The sequence below is a fragment of the Pristis pectinata genome, chromosome 17, assembly GCF_009764475.1.
Source record: "Pristis pectinata isolate sPriPec2 chromosome 17, sPriPec2.1.pri, whole genome shotgun sequence".
In the NCBI taxonomy this organism is placed as follows: domain Eukaryota; kingdom Metazoa; phylum Chordata; class Chondrichthyes; order Rhinopristiformes; family Pristidae; genus Pristis; species Pristis pectinata.
The window spans coordinates 5,629,388-5,651,452 of NC_067421.1; the positions used below are offsets into that span (position 1 = coordinate 5,629,388).

The 22,065-nt window shown below is 42.9% G+C and overlaps 1 protein-coding gene across 1 annotated transcript in view; it reads right to left on the reverse strand.

Annotated features, from left to right (window-relative positions):
• The window catches only part of smpd4 (sphingomyelin phosphodiesterase 4), a 72,504-nt gene that overhangs the window by 29,519 nt on the left and 20,920 nt on the right, over nt 1–22,065 (reverse strand). Inside the window, 3 exon segments of the mRNA XM_052032484.1 lie at nt 4,681–4,773; nt 10,536–10,607; nt 20,485–20,617. Coding sequence (XP_051888444.1) covers nt 4,681–4,773; nt 10,536–10,607; nt 20,485–20,617 — 298 coding nt within the window.

Sequence of the window (22,065 nt, forward strand, 5' to 3'; positions counted from 1 at the left end):
CGCTAGAACTGAGAGCTTGCAACACCATCTTCTGATCTCTTTCCAGTGGCGAGAGAGCCAGAAATTAACGAGGAGTGAGTTTTTTATTCTTTCCAGTGTTCGGGATAGCGGCGAGTGACTGCGCAGGCACGTGACATCACTCGGAAGCACGTGGGCGATTTAAAAGGAAGACTGCCATATCCAGCGGGCAGCTGAGTGAGAGGGAGCAGAGTGGTTGGGCTTTGGTGAGACCGGGTAAGAGGCAAGATTTATAGAGAGGGGGTAAGTTATTAGCTTAGTTTATTTATTTATCTCAGTGGTATTTAGCAGTATGCATCTGGGGTTGGTCTTATGTTTGGAGTGTCAGATGTGGGGACCCTGGGAGACTACCAGACTCCCCGATAACTACATCTGCACAAAGTGCACCGAGATGTGGCTCCTCAAGGAACGGGTTGAGAGTCTGGAGCAGCAGCTCGATGACCAGCAGCTGATTAGGGAGAGCGAGCAGGAAATAGACAGGAGTTATAAAGAGTTTGTAGACAGTACCTCTGTGGCAGTCCCCCTCGAAAATCGATATCTCATTTTAGATTCCGTTGGAGAGGATGACCTGACAGAGGAAGACCTCAGCAACCGGGACCTTGGCACCGTGCCCGGTACTGTGGTCCAGCAGGGAAAGAGAAATGCAGCGGTTATTGGGGATTCTATAGTGAGGGGAACGGATAACAGATTCTGCGAAACCGACAATGAATCTCGGATGGTGTGTTGCCTCCCTGGTGCCAGGGTACGGGATGTCACGAACCGGGTCCAGAATATTCTGAGGGGAGAGGGTGATCAGCCAGAAGTCCTGGTACATGTAGGTACCAATGACATAGGTAGAAAAAGAGAAGAGGTCCTGAAGTAGGAATACAAGGAGTTAGGAAGAAGCTTGAGAAGTAGGACCTCATGTGTGGTAATTTCAGGATTACTACATGTGCCATGTACCAATGGTAGAAAGAATAGAAAGCTCTGGCAGATGAATGCGTGGCTGAGTGACTGGTGCAGGGGCAGGGCTTCAGATTTCTGGATCATTGGGACCTTTTCTGGGGGAGGCATGACCTATTCGCTAAGGATGGGTTGCACCTAAACTCCAAAGGGTCCAATATCCTGGCGGGAATGTTTAATTTAGCTGTTGGGGAGGGTTTAAATTAATCTGGTAGGGGGATGGAAACCAGGATGTTGGGATACAAGATGTTAGGGTAAGGGAGGAGGTTTATAGAAACAAGTCCAAGATAGTGTGCAGTGAGGATGGTAAGAAGGACAGGCAGGTGAGAAGTCAGGATAATTTGCTGAACAATAGAAGTACAACAAACCAGGATGTTAGGATACAGGATGTTAGGATAGAGGAAGAGGTATATAGGAACATGTCTAAGATAGTGGTAGTGAGGATGGTAAGAAGGACAGGCAGGTGAAAAGTCAGGATAATTGCTGAACAATAGAAGTACAACAAAATCAATAGCAGATACTGGACTAAATGTACTATATTTAAATACACGTAGCATTAGGAATAAAGTGGATGACCTTGTGGCACAACTACAGATGAATAAATACAACATTGTGGCAATCACCGAGTCATGGCTTTATGACGGATGTGATTGGGAACTGAATGTCCAGAGGTACACAGTGTATAGGAAGGATAGGCGGGTAGGCAGAGGGGGTGGTGTGGCCATGATGGTTAGTAGTGATATTAAAGTCAATAGAAAGGAAGGACATTGGTCAGAAGAGTGGAATCCTTATGGGTGGAGCTAAGAAATAGCAAGGGTAAAAGGACAATAGTAGCAGTTATATATAGGCCCCCCTTATAGCAGTCAGGAAGTGGATGATAAGTTGCAGTTTGAAATAGAAAAAGCGTGCCAGAGTGACAACATGAAGATAATTATGGGGGATTTTAACATGAAGGTGGATTGGGAAATCCAGCAAGGCAGTGGATCTCAGGAGAGTGAGTTTGTGGAATGTCTACGAATGGTTTTTTGGAGCAACTTGTTGATGAGCCCACCAGGGGATCAGCTGTTTAGGATTGGGTGCTGTGTAATGAACCGGAGGTGATTAGGGAACTAAAGGTAAAGGAACCATTAGGATCGAGTGATCACAATATGATTGAGTTCAGTTTCAAATTTGAGAAGAAAAGCTGATAACTGGTGTATTGATATTTCAGTGGAACAAAGGAAATTACAGTGGTATGAGACAGGAGTTGGCCCAAATTGATTGGAAGAGTAAGCTAGCTGGAGGGACGGCAGAGCAGAAATGGAAGGAATTTCTACAAGAAATAAAGGAAAATGCAGGATAGATATATTCCAAGAAAAAGGTTTTTGAATGGAAAAAAGGCACAAATGTGGATAACGAGAGAGGTGAAGGCTAAAATAAAAGCAAAAGGGAGGGCATACCAGGAAGCAAAAATTAGTGGGAAAACAGAAGACTGGGAAACTTTTAAAAACCTGCAGAAAGAAACTAAGAAGGTCATTAGGAAAGAAAAGATGAATTATGAAAGGAAGTTGGCAGATAATATTCGAAAGGATACTAAGAGTTTTTTTAAATATATAAGGAGTAAAAGACAGACACGGGTTGATATAGGACCAATTGATAATGGTGCGGGAGAGATTATAATGGATGATAAAGAGATGCAGAAGAACCAAATGAATATTTTGCATCGGTCTTCACTGTGGAGGACATCAGCAATATACCAGTTAGTCAGGGGTCTCATGGAATGGAACTTAAGATTACTAGGGAGAAGGTGCTAGGAAAACTAAATGGGCTAAAGACTGATAAGTCTCCCGGACTGGATGAGGTGCATCCCCGGGTTCTGAAGGAAGTGGCTTTAGAGATAGCGGAGGCATTGGTGATAATTTTCCAGGAATCGATAGACTCCGGCATGGTTCCAGAGGACTGAAGGATCGCAAATGTAGTTCTGCTGTATAAGAAAGGTGGGAGGCAGCATAAAGGAAATTACAGACCTATTAGTCTGACATCAGCGGTGGGAAAGTTATTGGAATCGATCCTCAAGGATGGGGTTATGGAATACCTAGAGGTTGCAAGGCAAGATAGGTCCTAGCCAACATGGTTTTGTGAAGGGAAGATCCTGCCTGACCAACCTATAGGAGTTTTTTTGAAGAAATCACAGGTAGGGAGATAAGGAGAGGCGGGTAGATGTTGTGTATTTGGACTTTCAAAAGGCCTTCAACGATGGTGCCGCATAAGAGACTGATTCATAAGATGAGAGATCATGGAATTACAGGTAGGACAACCGAATGGGTGGAGCATTGGCTGGTTGGCAGGAAGCAAAGGGTGGGAATAAAAGGATCTTGTTCTGGTCAGCTACCGGTTACTAGCGGTGTTCCGCAGGGGTCGGTGTTGGGGCCGCTTCTTTTTACCTTGTACATTAACGATTTGGTTGATGGAGTAAATGGTTTTGTGGCTAAGTTTGCAGATGACACCAGATAGGTGGAGGAGTAGGGAGTATTGAGGAGACAGGAAGGTTGCAGAGAGACCTAGATCGTTTAGGAGAACGGGCAAGGAAATGGCAGATGAGATTCAATGTTGAGAAATGTGCAGTTTGTACACTTTGGAACCAGAAATAAACAGGCAGATTATTATCTAGAAGGAGAGAAAATTCAAAGTACAGAAGTACAAAGGGACTTGGTGGGTACTCATGCAGGATACCCCAAGGGTTAACCATCAGGTCGGATCGGTGGTAAGAAAGCGAATGCTATGTTGGCATTCATTTTGAGAGGTATAGTGTAATAAAAGTAAGGAAGTGTTAATGAGGCTCTACGGGGCACTAGTGAGGCCTCATTTTGGAATACCGTGCACAGTTTTGGGCCCCGTATCTTAGGAAAGATATGCTGATGTGGAGAGGGTTCAGAGGAGATTTACGAGGATGATTCCCGGAATGAAAGACTTACGTATGATAAGCGTTTGTCGGCTCTGGACTGTACTCACTGGAATACAGTAGAATGTGAGGGGACCTCATAGCGACATTTAAAATGTTGAAAGGACTGGACAGAGTAGATGTGGCTAGGCTGTTTCCCTTGGTGGGTGAGTCCAGGACCAGAGGGCACAATCTCAGAATCTTAGAGGGTACAGGTTTAAAACAGAGATGAGGAGAAATTTCTTTAGCCAGAGGGTAGTGAATTTGTGGAATTCCTTGCCAGGTACAGCAGTGGAGGCCAGATCATTGGAGGTGTTTAAGGAAGAGATAGACATATATCTAAATAGTCAGGTATCAAGGGATTATGGGGATAAGGCCAGAAATTGGGGTTAGAATAGTGTGTTTTTTTTTTGCAACTGCCCCCCCCCCCCAATTTCTCATTTCTTTTCTTTTTTCCCTTTTCCTTGGAGCAGACTCGATGGGCCAAATGGCCTACTTCTGCTCCCTTTAAGACAACCAAACACTGTCCTATGCTGGCTCACAGAATGAACAAAACTGGTGCAAGCTGCCCAGCTACCCAAAGCCCACACAACTCCACCTCTGACCCATGTACTCCCTTCACAGAAGCTGCACTGGCACGAGTGAAGAATCCCATCACACTGGCAACTAGTTTTCCTGAATCGTGCAGAAAATTAAATTTGGGCCAGAACCGATTGGCATTAGAGTTACCAGTCATCTGCGTTTTACCATGTGGCTGACAAGAGCAAAGCAAGACAGCAAAAATGAAAATAAAATGGTACTTGGTAGGTGTGGAAGGTGCCGTGGCCAGGCAGTGGTGACGCAGTGTTGTACTGAGTACTGCAGATACCCAGGCGGTACTGTAACACCTCCAACTGAGGGTTAGCTATCCGAGAACAAGACACAACACACAGGGGAAAGCGTTAATCCAGAGAGAGAGAAAGAGAAACATTAGAAACACAGCAAATCCACTTTTAAACGTTCAACAGTAGCCACTTTCAATATACACAGCTAAGCAGATTTAACCCCTGCACTGCCAAACAGGACCCAAGTTTAGTGAAGCCATGTCACAAAAGCAACACTAAAATAGGCCAGACCCAATTAAAAATAGGAACTCTGTTTACATCTTTACAACTACTGAGTTTAGGTATCCATTGTAAGCACCAAACTCTCCTAACTACTGCATATCAAAAACTCACGGTACTGATGCAGAGGCAAACTCTTTCAGCACCACATCATTAGGTGACAAGCTGCAGACTATACCTTAGAATGAAGGTTAAAATGTCTTTTGACTGCAGGTACCAGTTCCATTTTGATCTCGGATCCCCAGAACACGCACTAACCAGAATAGAGCCGTCCCTCGCTGTGAACCAAGGCCACTTGCAAATAACTCACGTGGCTCAGCCGTGGCTGCAAAGCAGTTCACTAAACATCACAGCTCAGGCAGAAAAAGCTTCAGCTTTCAGTGATAAACCCAAAATCCTGCAGCACTCCAGGTCACAGTTAAAAATCTGAAGACTGACTCCAGGGACTGAGTGCTGCTCTGAGCTGGACACGGCTTGTCACCACAGAGCTGGATTTAAGAACTGCCCAAAACTTTTCCACTGACTGCTGGATAGTCTCAGTCCAGCTCTTTTGGCTCACGGGACACAAATGTCAATCTCACAGTGGCGGACAGAGGAGAAAAATGAAAAAAAAATGGACAATAGAAAGCATTCCCCCCCACCCGCCCCCCCCCCCCCCCCCCCCCCCCCCCCCCCCCCCCCCCCACCCACCCACCCGAGGCACGTGGAAGCCCACTGATTGGACGACATAGAGAAAGCTTCCACTCAACACACATCTTGTGTTGTCCCTGTCCTGATGCAAAGTTTATTTTGTACCTAACCTGTGCTGTACCTGGGAGTGTTTGCTATTGACAAGGATACTTTAGAATAAAATATTCAATCTTCCAGCATGAACGTCCCCATCTTGAGAAGCCCAATGAGAAACATCCTAAAATTTGCACTGAACAATCTCAGAGTTCCAGATTCAGAAGCTTGGACATGGCTTTTGGGAATTATCTGTTGGCAGTTAAGGGGATAAATCCTTTCCGTTCCCAATGAGGCAGTACACTGCACGTCGTCACTTTGTTTCCAATTATACATATACTATAGTCAACTTTCTATTCCATAATTACTCGGATTTCATAGCAGTAGGTTTGAGGGACTTTGATAGTGTCCCATTGAACTGAAAAAATTCATCAGAACAATTGCATAATCTGCTCTACCAAACTTGAACTGTGTATGAGGAGAATATTCTGAGGATTTATCACGTGAGATACTGTACAGTCTTTATATAGAGTAAAGCTCCTCTCACACAGTGTACAAGTCTTAACAATATTAAATAAATTGAGCCACACACTGTAGTAGGCTACATTATGTTAACCCTTTTGAGTAGTGAAGGACATTCAGTATTTCGTTCCATCTGTGCAAAATTAAGTCACTCAATGCCCAATAATGAGTGTGCACACATTCTTCACCAGACAACAGATACTGCTTAATGCAGAAACCCCAAACTACCACTTCAACAGCTCACCACCGGTGGCCGAGCAAGTCTGAAACAAGTACACTTTGGAAGAGAGGCAGAGACCAGTCTGTGCCAATTTCATACTCCAACAGCAGTATCAAAACAAAGCAACAACCAGCTTCTTTTTAATACTGATGTGACCCTCATCTTCAAAGGATTAACACTGGTTAGTTGCTCCATTAAAGTGAATACCTGCGGCCCTGGCTTGCAATGCCACGGTTGCACAAGACAGTCAGAGTCAGAGTGGAGACGATGAAGGTGACGAGGAGAAAGAAAAAATAAAATGATGTCGACGCGTAAGGCACATGCACCCAAGCATCAATATGACATGCAAAGCTGAAGCAGAGCTCTAAAGTGTGGTCGGAATCCCCACCCCGGACTCAGGAACTCCACCCAGATCCATGTTGTACACTCACACCACGGAACCTCCAGCCCACAAACTGAAATATTAATTCTTTAAACAAAAAAGTAGCGGGAACCCCACCTAAACCAGTATCACTGACCATTTGTTAAATGCTTGATTCCTTTATACCTGGCAAGACCACCCATGAATATAGTGCTTTGGCTGGGCCAAGGAGCAATGAGGAGTCAGCTATGACTGCCACACACCAGCTCCTGATTTCACATTGGGAAACCATGGTCATCACAGTGGAGGCCTGGCACTGCATGTGGCTGACAGTTCTGCAAACGTTCACAGCACGGAAGCTGCAATAACTACTGATAGAGCAGAAAGGGGAGAAAAACAGCTCATTCAACTGGTCTCAGCTGAGCTGGAAGGCGATGGCTGGCAGGGTGAAAGGAAATGAAGCCACATTTAGGTGTAGACTGTGAAAGGGACAGTGCTGATTTAATGGTCTGGTACAGTCATCTAAACTGGAAACTGCATTAGTAACTGCAAAAGGTCTTTCATAGGCTGTGTGAGGGTTACGAAGAGTGCCGAGTCTATGCGAATGGCATGACAACTTTAGAAACTGATCACACCATGCCTCCCAAACTGCAACAGGCTGGGACAGGTAAAACTTTCATCTTCATAGACATTTACTGGAATTTTGCGCTCAGGATCACTTACTGACAGAATGAAGCATTTCGCATACCAGGGGTTAGATTTTAGAGCGGGGTTCCCTCTACACAGTGCCTTTTACTCAACCACAGAAGAAAACAAAATCTTGAAACTTTAGGGTAAAATGTGCTCCATCTTTTTAAGCCAGGCACAGGGAGAATGTGCGAACTCCACACAGTCAGCACTGGAGGTTGGGAATCGAACCAGGAATGCTGGAGCTGTAAAGCTGCAGCACTAATAGCTGGGTTACAGCGCTGCCTAAACATTGTGTACAGATCTGGTCTCCCTACCTAATGGAAGAGATACTGGAGATAGAGGGAGTGCAACAAAGGGTTCCCAGACTGGAATCCCGGGATGGGAGGCTTGTCCTCTTTCAAAACTTGGGAATGTGGGTCATTAGTTCCTGGCGATTTTTTTGGCTTCCAATACCAACAATTTTCCCAATATGTTTTTGTTAATAACAAGTTCTTCCAGTGTCTCGTTCATCCTGGACCAGTTGTTCTGCACTATCTCTGGGGGGCGGTTTCAGTGTTTACTTCCAGGAAAGACAGAACAAACAAAATTTCTGATTTCTGTGCCACTTCCCTTTTTCTCTATATAATTTTTCCTACCTGTCTGCAACGGACACACATTAACATTTGCTGCTCTCTTCCTTCCTACACGTCTGCAGAAGGTTTGTCTGTTTTTACATTTCTCACGAGGCCACTCCTGTATTCTGCTTCCTCTTTATTCAACGTCTGGGTCCTGCTTACCCAAACTCTGAACTTTTCCAATCCACAGGCACCAGTCTTTTTGCCAATATTTTAAGCCTTTTCCCTTTGACTCTCACCAACTTTTACCGATGCACCATAGAAAGCATCCTATCTGGATGTATCACGGCTTGGTACGGCAACTGCTCTGCCTAGGACCGCAAGAAACTGCAGAGAGTTGTGGACACAGCCCGGCACATCACGGACACCAGCCTCCCCTCCTTGGACTCCTGTCTTTACCTCTCGTTGTCTTGGTGTAGCAGCCAGCATAATCAAAGACCCCACCCACCTGGGACATTCTCTCTTCTCTCCTCTTCCATCGGGTAGAAGATACAGGAGCCTGAGGGCACGTACCACCAGACTAAGGACAGCTTCTACCCCACTATTGAACGGATCCTTTATACAATGAGATGGACTATGACCTCATGATCTACTTTGTTGTGACCTTGCACCTTATTGCACTGCACTTTCTCTGTGACACTTTACTCTGTACTGTTTTTACCTGTACTACATCAATGCACTCTGTACTAACTCAATGTAACTGCACTGTGCAATGAATTGACCTGTACGATCGGTATGCGAGACAAGTTTTTCACTGTACCTCGGTACAAGTGACAATAATAAACCAATACCAACAACCGTAGCTTCCCCTCTACCATTGTTAACAAAGACCTTGACCACACCTCATCCATTTCCCTTCTACTCTCACCCTCTCCCCTCTGGGACGGAGCAGGATAGGAATCCCCTAGTCCTCACCTTCCACATTCATTGGATCATTCTCTGCAATTTCTGCCACCTTCAAAGATCCCACTGCCAGACTTCAGCATTTTGAAGGGACCAGTCCCCTCACAACTCCCAGCTCCACACTTCCCTTCCCACCAACTATCCTCCTTACAGCTCTTCCCCTTGCAATTGTTTCACCTCTTCCTTTCCCACCATCCAGGGACCCCAACGGTCCAGATGAAGCAGCACCCGCACTCCTTCCACTGTAGACTACAGGTGACCCCCACGTTACCAGGGGGAGGGGATTATGTTCCGAGGAGACAGCTTGTATCTCAATTTTCTGCAAAGTGAAGCTGTGCCATCTGCCCATGCATCAAGAAATGAGAGCTGAAAAACAATTGTATTTGTTTTTCTTTTACATAAGTTTCATGAGAGCAAATTTCGTGTCTCAAAACGTTGGGCAGTGATTTGTGAATTCTGCAAGGGTGAATTTCTGTAACCGAACAGCCCTAAAGTGAGGGTCACCTGTACTGCATTTGGTGTTCACAGTGCTGTCTCCTCTACATTGGAGAAGCCAAACGCAGATTGGGTGACTGTTCTGTGGAACACTGGTGTTCAAGTCTACAGGGGTGACCCCGAGCTTCTCATTCCATGCCACTAATTCTCCATCCAACTCCCACCGGTCACAGTGAGGTCCAACACAAGCAGCTCATCTTCCATCTGGGCACGTTGCAGCCTTGTGGACTCGGTACTGAATTCTTCAATTTCAGGTGACTGGATTTCTCAGTCTGTATGAGTGATCCTTCTGTGATATTGGCTCAACTTTTTTTTTTGTTTTGTTCCCCTCCCCTCCCCTCCCCTCCCCTCCCCCCCCCCCCCACCTCCTCTGGGATAGGGGACACACCATTTCTTCCTTATTTATCACCTGTCTACCTAGCATGCTGACTGGAGGCCGGAAAGAGTGCATGCTGCCACACCTCTCAAATGCACACTATGGGGCCAGACTGAACGATAGCCATCATCCTGATAGCAACGTGTCCTCTTCTCCTGCCCACAGGCTACCCACCCACAGTACTGTCGGCAAAAATCGTATGCAGGGATTTAACTCTATCACACACTGCACCCTGGAAAGGACGACCTGCAGAGGAATCGTACTCTCTATTTGGACAGGGGAATCCTTCACTGAAGGTAAAGATGCCCTTGGCATTTAGTGGTAGAAAATGTAACGCTTAGCTGAACAAATCCACACATGGCAGTGGGTCTTATACCTGCACATTCAAATCCTACAGTAATCAACGTGAAGCATGAACTTCCACTCTACCAATCAGAATATGGAGCACCCCTTTAGAGCCGGAAACAGTTGTGTTTCACGAGAGCAGAAGAGCAAATTAAAACAAAAATCAAGTGTTTGCAGATTAGTAAGTTGATTTTAACTACAGATCTGAGCCCCATGAAGCCTGCAGGGTACAGAGACAAATGATAAAACACATTACTGATCAAAACAGCAAAAAGGAACCACTAAAAAACTGAACATACATACCTTGACATGGGGAGACTGCATCTTTTGATACAATTCCAGAGAATAATGGTGAAGCCACATTTCAATAAAGATCTGTTTTAAAAAGGTGATTAGTTAAGAAGAAACGAGAGGAAACAATCCCTCTTGTACCAGAATTGTAGCTCACCCATTGCCCATCTGTCCAGCATGTCAACTGTCTCAGCTATACATTTCCAACTCCAGGTTTTTGCCTTCGTTAAGATGTCTGGCAAATCGTTCCAAAATTTTAAATTCAAAATATCAGGAACTGAAGTGAATATTTCATTAAAATTAAACACGACCACTTCTGGCCCCAGTTTTCAAGCACATTCAAGAGCATTCTACATAACTGAACCCAAGGATACATGGCACGGTCATATCCCATCTCACCAGTGGCCAACAATTCCTTCCCTTGCTGTCCTGAGTATCAATGCTTCAGCCAGTCTCACCCTGTTCACGGTCAACTTTTACATGCGCACTTATCTAGTGACGCAGAGCATCATCCTGCACCGTAAGATCCACATGTAGAGATTCAAACATTTACCCTTGAAGAATGATTAAAAAATATATTTTACACATCCCACAGAAAAGTGAGCACAGAACAACTTCATGTCTACAAAGTTCACTTGTGATGTTCAGAGATGAGGTCTGGACAACTAGAGAGGGGGATCTGGACCAGGTGGATTGCAACTGAAGACTGGTACAAAAATTATCTTTAAAACATTTGGGTATGGCCTAGTTATGCCTACAAAAGTGCATTCAAAGCAAGAACTCCTTAATGTTAAAAGATTAAAATGAAACAGCAAAATAGATTTGATTTAAATATTGGCTTCAGAATTCAGTAAAAGACCAAGGCGGCTGAAAAAGGAAGTCAGGGAGAAAGAGTGCCAGACAGTAGATTATCAGCTAAAAAGGCAACACAAGAGCCTTTGAAAATAGGCTGGAAGTCAAAGATAAAGCATCGTCAATTAGGGGAAAAGAGACCTGATGATGGCTATTGACAAGGTCGTAAATAAATACTTTGCATCTGTCTTTAGCAAGGACGAGAATACTGCCGATGAAACAATAAAGAAGGCAACAGAGAAATTCAATAGATGAGAAGTAAAGACACACACAACAACAGAAAAGGTTGGAAACACTCAGCAGGTCAGGCATCATCTGTGCAAAGAAAAACAGTTAATGTGTCAGGTCAAAAATGCACATAAATCTCGGCAGGGCTTAAAGTAGAAAAGTTAACCATGCCAAGCAGAATATATCCTAGATTGCCAAGAGAACCAAACATCAGTACAGGTATTTCCAACATTAAAATGGAGACAAAATTAATCTTCATTGGACACATGTGAAAACCAACACATAACAATCAACCAACTTGATTGAGTTATTTGATGAAGTTTCGGACAAGGCGGGTGAGAGTGGCATTGTTGATGTGTGTTTGAACTTTAAGTCATTTGAAGAAGTTTCACACAGTGGGCTTGTCATGAAATAGAAGCACGTATATTCTAGAGGGCACAGCTGCCGAGAAGGAAACTTGGGGAGGAAATCAGAGTGGTGATGACTGATTTATCTGACTGGGAGGAAATGCCCAAGACTGTCTCCCAAGTTAGTCACTTTATTAAAAATAGAAATTAAAATGATCTGGATTTGTGTATTAAGAACATAATTTAAAGTTGTAGTGAAATGCAATTCACAGAGAGAAGGGAACAACAGTTAGGAGGACATGGCAAAGTTAGGAGAGACAATGGCATAACTTTGAAGAGAGGACAGGAGAATAGATGCTTGAGAATGTTGATCCACCAGAAATTGAGGATGGCAGGACAAGTTGAAATCAGTGTTTATAAAAAAAAAAACACTGGTATTGTTTAGCTTTATAAATAGTAGCAAAGCATTCAAAGGGAAGGAAGCTCTGCTTATCTCTTAAAGCACTGCCTCGCCTTGACTGCATTATCATCAAAAGAGGGCAGCACATTTTGGAAGAAGACCAAGGATTTGGAAATATTAGTATTGTACCAGCGATGTTCTACTTCTGATATGCAGAGACTGCAGATTTGGGGTTATACCTCTTAAGACAAAGACATTTAGGAAGTCTGATGTAGAAGTTCAAAATCATGAATTTTTTTTGGAATAAGTAAGGCTAGACTGTTTCCAGCAGAAGGGTCAGAAATGAAAGAACAGATTTATGGCAAACTGGTTAAAAAAAATATTCAGTGAGTTATTATGATCAAAAACGTGTTGCCTCAAAAGGATAACAATCATAGGATATATAATCATAAAGAACAATAAAATATATTAAAAAAATCTGTAGATCCACGATCTCTTAGTAAATGAATATAAAAGAAAGGAAAGAAAAAGATTTATTACATAAATTTAAAAAAAAAACCCAAATCAATAAAAAAATTATAAACACTATAAACTAAACAAAAAAACTTTTCAAAAGAAAACAAACAAAGGGAAAAAAAAAACTGGGCTAAAATTTCTCAGTAGAAACAGAACAATATTATGTCGTCAAGTCCGTTCCTCCAAGGTGGAAAGTTATTGAAAGGGGATCTACATCATGTGAAAATATTGAATAAATGGACTCCAAACATCTTCAAAATTTAAGCGAAGGATCAACAGTACCACTCCTAATTTTTTCCAAGTTTAAACATGATATGTTTGAGAAAACCATTGAAAAGTAGTAGGGGGTATTGGATCCTTCCATTTAAGCAAATGGATCGTTTGGCCATTAATGTAACAAAAGCAATCATACGGTTAGCGGAAGGAGATAAATGGCCAGACTCTATCCTTGGTAATCCAAAAATTGCAGTGATAGGGCGAGGTTGTAAATCAATCTTCAATACGTTTGAAATAATATTAAAAATGTCTTTCCAATACTTTTCCAGAAGAGGACAGGACCAAAACATATGTGTCAAAGAAGCCACATTCGATTTACATCTGTCACATATAGAATTTATATGGTTATAGAAACGAGCTAACTTATCTTTGGACATATGGGTCCTGTGGACTACCTTAAAACTGTATCAACGAGTGTCTGGCACACATTGAAGATATATTGACTAAATGAAGAATTTTCTTCCAAGTCTCTGTAGGTATAGATGTCTGGAGTTCACCCTCCCATTCATTCTTAATTTTGTCTAATGATTCTAGAAGTATTTCATAATTAAATCATAAATTATTGCTATCAAGCCCTTCTGATAAGGATTAAGACCTAAATTTTTTCCGTAGTTTCAATTTTGTAAGGTGTCAGAAAAGAGGGTATAGTAGTTTGCCTCAAAAGGGGAAGGAATCCAGATATGATAACTTTACAAAGGGACTGTTACGGACTCGGTGAATGTCCCTTTAAGATAAGAGTAGTAGTAGTATTGTGTGTGTGTGTGTGTGTGTGTGTGTGTGTGTGTGTGTGTGTGTGTGGCGTGCTTACGTCAACAGAGGATAAAGGACGTAACGACGCTGTTGAAGAAGTCAGTTGAGGTGAGAGAGAGCGAGAGAGAAACAAATAAGAACTGTGTCTGTCACTGCAATGCACGTAAGAAAATTGGAAGTAATCCGGTGGAATTCACTTTGTTGCTGACCTGCAGAAGGAAACATGTATTTGAGTGGACAACCACGAGTCGGATGCTTTTCAGGGTGAGGAAGTCACTACCGAGCAAACACGGAGGTGTCCTGTGGGTTGCATCGCGGTATATTTCTCAATGTGCTCTACATCTACGTCTTTTCTTCAGACAACGGTGGTTGTTGAAGAAGCCTTTGCTCATGTTTCACCTTATGGCATGCTGAGCCGATCTTTACAAACCATTCCTGGGATTTGGAGTATGGGGCTTTGGCTCACACACACACGAAGAGTTCAGCTTTTGGGGTTAATGTTCAAGTTTTAACATTTTAACTTCTAACATACTATCATTCTGTCTTATATTTTTCATGAACTTAAGTAGTGATGAATAAAATAGTTTTTAACACTGAATCATGACTCAGGTTGTTTCTTTTGTTGAGCTTCTTAACAAAATAAGGGCCTCGTCCAGGATACAAAATCCAAAGATTGACGAGGGAGGTCTGAATTTCAAGCAATTGGGGTCTGATATTTCATTTTCATTGGCTTGTGTGTGTGCAAACCAGCAACAATGAATACAATTTTGTTGAACGAAACCCACCCTTGGAGGATTGCAGGGAATGAGCAAGCCTAATAAGGTGAAGATGGCTGCAGAGCTACATCTTGTGTCAGTAAGGTGATTTATCAGAAAGGCAGATATTCCGAGACTGATAGCTGGCCATTATGTGGAACAGAAGATGTTGGAGGAGGAGGTGTTAGAAGAGTTTACTGACAGTGAACCAGCGATCTCTGAGGCAACGGCGTAGCTGGCAAAGATAGAGGACGAACGAAGGAAAGTAGAATTAGAGTCTGAACGAGAGCAAACTCGGTTAAGGTTTGAGTCTGAATGGGAAGGAAATCGAACTCGGGTGAAGTTAGAGGCTGAATGGGAAGGGGAAGTAATTCGGTTGATGTTTGAGGCTGAGGCAGAAGAAAGGAAAGCAGGATGGAAATGTGGAGCATGGAGCATGATAGGGAGGAGAAGGAAAAACATGAGTTAAAAATGAGGAGAGAAGGATTGGAAACTGATTCTGATGATTGTTGATTAGCCAGCACGGAGGTTCGATTAAGTCCTTCCTCTAGAGGATGATCAGGCTGATCAATATTTCCAACATTTTGAAAAGGTTGTCGTGAGTTCAAGTTGGCCAAGGAAGGATGGACTCTGATGTTACAGAGTGTAATAAAAGCTAAAGCTCATTCTGTTTTGTCTGTTGAGGATGCAGCTGACTATACCCAGGTAAAACGAGCCGTGTTGAAAGCCTATGAATAGGTACCTGAAGTTTATAGACAAAAATTTAGAGACCAGAAGAAATCCGCAAATTAGACGTAAATGGAATTTGCTAATGGAAAGAGAATATGTTTTGAACGATGTTGAATGGCTAAAAATGTAGTTGGGAGTTAGGTTCAATTGGTAAAATTGATGTTAGTGGAAGACTTTTAAAGATGTGTTCCAGCTGACATAGCAACGTATTTACATGAAAAGGAGGTGGAAACATTACAAGAAACTGCTGAGTTGGCAGATGATTATGCTTTAACTCATCAATCCAAATGGCGACCACCTAAAACCTTTCAAAAGAGTGATAAAGACGATCCAGGTAAACCGGAGATTAAATTGGGAGGTAATCAAAACGGGAAGGATGAAAAGAAGCCAGTGCTGGAGAAACCTGTTGAGCGTACTTGTTATTACTGTAAGAAAGCTGGCCATGTAATAGCTAATTGATACCTTGTGAAGAACAAGAAGGAAGCCGTGCCCAATGCTTGCTTTCAGGTAATTAAAAATCAAAAGTATTTAGGAGATTTTGTTAAAATATCAGTCCTTGCCAGAGATAAAGGATGAAAAGTTGGAGAAGGTGAGGAGGGAATTCCAGTCTTATGTATCAGAGGGTTTTGTTTCACTGAATTATGGGTCACCCCAGGAGGTGCCAGTGAAAATCCTTAGAGATACTGGGGCTTGTCAATCTCTCTAGCTCGAAAGTGTTTCCAATTCTGGTGAAGAAAATGACACTGGTGAGGCAAACTTATTGTGAGGTGTTACAGGTGACACCATGTCTGTCCCTTTGCACACGGTGATTTTAAGTCAAATTCATAGAAGGACCTGTCGAGATAGGGATAAGACCTAGTTTACCAGTGGAAGGAGTTTCTTTGTTATTGGGGAATGACCTTGCGGATGGAGAAATGTGTCTCTGTGGTACGGTTGAACGACCAAACCAAGGATTGATGAGTCTGAGAATGATCCAGATGTTTAACCCATCCTGTGCGGATGACTCGAGCTAGAGCTAAAGAATTAGCCAAGGCCGACAGTCCTGTGCAGTCCTGATGTTGGTTCCCTGTGACAGCTCCTAAACAGGAAGAAAATTATGATGCCTTAGTCTGAGGACTTTTCTGTCTTCACTGGAGGATCAAAATCCTTGTAGTGAGCCTGAATTTAAAGATTTGTCTTTGTCGAGGAAAGAATTTATGGTGGAACAGACGAAAGACTCTGAGCTTACAGAATTGAAAGAAAAAGCACTCATGTAATGAGATTGAAGAAGTGCCAATTGGATATTATGTCAAAAATGGAGCGTTACTGAGGAAATGGAGACCTCCTCATGTTCCTGTTAATGAGGAATGGGAAGTTATTCATCAGGTTGTGGTTCCTAAAGTTTATAGGAATGAGATTTTAAATCTGGCCCATAGTATGCCTTTGGGTGGTCATTTTGGTGTGAATAAAACTGTAGGGAAGATCTTGAAACAATTCTTTTGGCCTGGTTTGAAAAAGGATGTGGTGATGTTTTGTTGAACCTGTCAAACATGTCAGATGGTAGGTAAACCAAATCAAAGACCCCTTGTGGCTCCATCGAAACCTATTCATGCTTTTGGTGAACCCTTTTCGAAAGTGATTGTGGACTGTGTTGGCCCATTGCCAAAGTCTAAGGCTGGAAATCAGTATTTGTTAACAATCATGTGTGCAACTTCTAGATTTCCAGAGGCAATACCATGTGATGTGAATGTTGCTCCTAAGATATCTGATGTGGATATTGAGGAAGGCCAATTTAGAACAAATATTGTTCCATCGAAACTAAAAAACCAAAATACCCTGGAGAACCTTGAAACGAAGTTGGACCATTGACAAGTTTCACAAAAACAACAGATGAGGGAATTAATTTTAAAATTTAAAAATCTGTTCCCAGATGTTCCAAACAGAACGTTGATAATTACTCATGATGTTGATGTTGGGGATGCAAAACCAATCAAACAACACCCATATCGAATGCATGTGGAAAAAAGTAAACTTGTTGACCAGGAGATTGAATACATGTTAGAAAATGATATTATTAGACGTTCTGCTTCAAACTGGAGTTTGCCCTGTGTTATTGTGCCTAAACCTGATGGAACTGTTCAATTTTGCACAGATTACAGGAAAGTGAATGCTGTAACAAAGTCAGATGCTTACCCTATTCCTAGGGTGGATGTTTGCATAGATAGAGTGGGAAAGGCAAAATTTCTTACAAAGATTGACCTATTAAAAGGGTACTGGTGTGTTCCATTAACAGATAGAGGAAGGGAAATTTTAGCCTTTGTAACCCCTTCTGGATTGTATGAATACAATGTTTTACCATTTGGAATGAAAAATGCTCCGGCAACATTTCAAAGAATGATTCAGTGATTCATGGGTTAAAACATACAGATGCCTACATTGACGACTTAGTGACAGGGAATGATACATGGGAGGATCACATCTCTGCATTAGAAAGGCTGTTTGAAAGACTTTCCGAAGCTAACCTTACAGTTAACTTGGCTAAAAGTGAATTTGGCCATGCCACTGTGACGTATCTTGGTTATGTTGTAGGTCAAGGCAAGTTGGCTCCCGTTCAGGAAAAAGTTCAAGCAATATCTGAGTTCCCTGTTCCCACGGGTACGAGGACTGTTAGAATATTTTTGGGAATGGTTGGATATTATCGAAAATTTTGTAAAAATTTTGCTAATGTTGCTCTTCCCCTAACTAATCTTCTGAAGAAGGGAGTGAAGTTTGTTTGGACAGATCCTTGTCAAGAAGCATTTGAGAAGCTGAAAGCCATTTTATGCTACCATCCTGTGCTCAAATCACCTGACTTTGAAAAGCCATTTCATTAGCAGTAGATGCCAGTGATGAAGCTGCAGGAGCTGTGTTGTTGCAGAAGGGTGACCGTGATGATATTGACCATCCTGTAGCTTACTTTACAAAGAAATTTAATGAGCATCAAAAGAATTATTCCACCGCAGAGAAAGAATTACTGTCGCTTGTTTTAGCCTTGCAACATTTCAGTGTATATGTTTGCACCGCACAGAAACCACTGACTGTGTATACAGATCATAACCCATTGGTGTTTCTGAGCCGAGTCAAAAACAAGAACAGAAGGCTGTTAAACTGGAGTTTAATTTTGCGAGAGTTTGATCTCATGATAACTCACATTAGAGGCAAAGATAACGTAATTGCTGATTGTCTTTCTCGATGTTAAATGGGAAACATGTATCTCTACTAATCTGATATTCTGTAATTGTGTAGAATGATAATTATTAACATTACTAACTGTATTATGCACGGTTAAATTTTTTCTTGGAAAAAAATTCTTTTTAGGTGGGAGGTGTTACGGACTCGGTGAATGTTCCTTTAAGATAGAGTAGCTGTGTGTGCGTGTGTGTGTGTGTGTGGTGCTTACGTCAACAGAAGGTAAAGGACATAATGACGTTGTTGAAAAAGTCAGTCGAGGTCAGAGAGAGAGAGAGAAAAAAGGGAGAGAAACACCAGCCTGCTAGTTTCTCTATCGATGGATGAGAGATAACAACTGTGTCTGTCACTGCAATCCACGTATGGAAATTGGGAGCAATCCGGTGGAGTTCACTTTGTTGCTGACCTGTAGAAGGAAACAGGTATTTGTGTGAACGATGACGAGTCGGATGCTTTTCGGGGTGAGGAAGTCACTACCGAGTAAACACTGAGGTGTCGTTTGGGTTCCATCGTGGAACATTTGGATTTCGTAATTACTCCCTATGTTCTCTACATCTATGTTTTATCTTTAGACAACGGTGGGTGTTGAAGAAGCCTTTGCTCATGTTTCACCTTATGGCTTGCTGAACTGAACTTTAAGATTCTTGGACTTGGAGTTTGGGACTTTGCCACACACACACACACACACGAAGAGTTTAGTTTTGGGGTCAATGTTCAAGGTTTAACATTTTTACTTCTAACATTCTAACCTTTTTACTTTTATTTTCTTATTATCATAAGTAGTGATTAATAAAATAGTTTTAGCACTGAATCATGACTCAGTGTGTTTCTTTTGTTGCTGGTTCGTAACAGGACAAATACTTGACAATATACAGGATTCCATGAAAAGTAGGATTGACTGGTTAGACCTTTAAAGAGCTGGAGCCAACTTAATGGGCCAAATAGTTGCCTTCTATGGTGCATCACTTTACCTTTCTGTGGAATGTGGGTTTTCCCACAATCACTCGGATCAGGTTCCGATTGAGCCGAATATCACCAAGAGGTAACTGGGCTGAAAAAGGCCAACATCAAAAGGCTTTGGCCAAACTTCACCCCAACTGACAGTTAGCAAAAGCTAGTTGAGAGCACAGTACAAGGTGGTTAGCAAACTGAAGAGGTTTCAGAATGAGTAATTTGGAAAAAGGAACATCACCAGTGCACCAGAAAATGCTCTTTGACAACTGGAACTAAATTTTAGTCTTAATCAACCCCTCTAGCATAGGAGGAGATCGCCACATGCTTCACAAAGGGTGATCAGACTGATGTGGGCATGTACATAAGAGGGTGAAAAACAAAAGCTCGACAAAAGAAACAGAAGGGCGATAACTGAGGAGATTCTGGTGTGGGGCCGAAATGGGTGAACCCCAGACATCGGAGGAGCAAAGGGAGGTCAGAGGAGGAAAGTGGGAGTGACGAAGATCGGCAAAGTCATGAAGCAAGGTTTAAATGTGAAGATCAGGATTTTAAAGTTACGTGTTACTGACCTCGAATTCAAAGTAGGTTAGCAAGCACAGAAAGGGTGAAGGTAACATGGAGAGAGCATTTGTGTTTACTGTTCTCTTCCCTCGGATGCTGCCTGACCTGCTGAGTACTTCCAGCATTTCTGGATATGCTGAAGTTTGAGAGCACAGGATGGGCACCAGCCAGGAGTCCCGCTGGAATAGCCCAGCAGTGAAATAAAGCACAAAGAGGGCTCCAGTGACAGAAGGGTGCCGTGACAGTGAACGAGACTGGCATCAGCAGCTCTGTTCGTGGTCAGACGGCTGAAGCAGCCGTGGCCTGGACCCCCTGCTACTGCAGCAATACCCCGGAGGAGAAAGACGCAGAATCAACCTCCAGCAGCAGCCACACTGAACCCTCACCTGAAGCAATGTTTCCGACCTCCAGATTTCCTGCGCGGCTGGGTCTGTATTGACCGAGGGTTGATGAGATATGTGGCGCTTCAGCAGGCTGGTGTGGGGCCCACCATAGGAGGTGAACGGGACACTTTGAGCTCTGTTAGGAGGCAAAGCACAGGAGAATTAGTAAGTGGGTTGTGCAAAACATTTTTTTCCATTAAAGGAATAAAAACTGAAAGTTCAAGCATTCAGAATAAAAAGTATCAACTGAGCAGTTACTGACTAGTGAATAGATGTTAACAACCTTCCTCACTTAGTAACCCCCTTCTCACCTTATTGACTACCTATACAAATGCTAATTGATCACAGCCATTCATTAAACCCACCCAGCAGGTTGCTAGTTACTAGAGATATCAATCCGCACTCACTCAGTAACTTGTCCCCAGTTACTGGCCATCTCTGCAGATGACAAAGGGTGTTAAAGGAAAAAAGGAAGCACATGACAGGTCTCAGCATCTGGAGCCGAGCGAATCTCGGAGGAATATAGAGGGTATAAGGAGAGAAGAAAGAAATGAGGAGGGTAAAATAAAAAGGGGGTCATGAAATTTCCTTGGCAAATAAAATTAAGGGGAATCCCAAGACCTTCTACAAGTATATCAGGAGCAAGAGGTTAGCCAGGAAAAATAGTGAGTCTGCTTCAGGGACGTGGGCAAGGTCCTAAATAAATACTTCTCATCTGTATTCACCAAGGAGAAGTATATGAAAGACAGTGATTTCAGGGAGGAGTACATTGATGGTCTGGTGCACGTCAGTATTAAAAAAGTGGAAGTGTTTGATGTCATGGGACGCACAGGGGTTTGATAAACCATGCAGAACAAAATAACAAGGTCGTGTTCATGGACCGTTCAGAAATCTGATGGCGGAGGGGAAGAAGCTGTTCCTGAACCGTTGAGTGTGGGTCTTCAGACTCCTGTACCTCCTCCCCGATGGTTGTAACAAGAGGGCATGTCCCGGGTGGTGAGGATCTTTAGTGATGGATGCCACCTTCTTGAGGCGCCGCCTCTTGAAGATGTCCTTGATGATGGGGAGGGTTGTGTCCATGATGGAGCTGGCTGAGTCCTATAACCCACCAGGATGCCGCCTGGACTGAAGGACTTCAGTTATGGGGAGAGATTACATAGGGTCAGCTTGTTTTCCCTGGAGTGAAGGAGGGCAAAGGGGTGACTTGATAGAGGTATGATATAAAATTATAAAAGCAGCACTGATAGGGTGAAGTGTCAAAAACTTTCTCGCATGATAGGAGGTAACAAGACAAGAGGACATAGGTTTAATATGAGAGCAAGGAGGTTCAGAGAGGATCTGAGGAGAAAGTGTTTTTTTTGAAAAAGCAGTGTGCTTGAAATCGGGAACGTGCTGCCGGAGGTGGTGGTGGTGGAACCAGATACGATCAGTATGTTTAAGAGACAGTTGGAGAGGCACTTGAATGGTAAGGCATAGAAGGTTACAGACCCAAAGCAGGCATATAGGATTAGTGTAGATGGGCAAAAAAGTCAGCATGGACACGGTGGGGCCGAAGGGCCTGTTTCTGTATGCAAGACTCTAGGA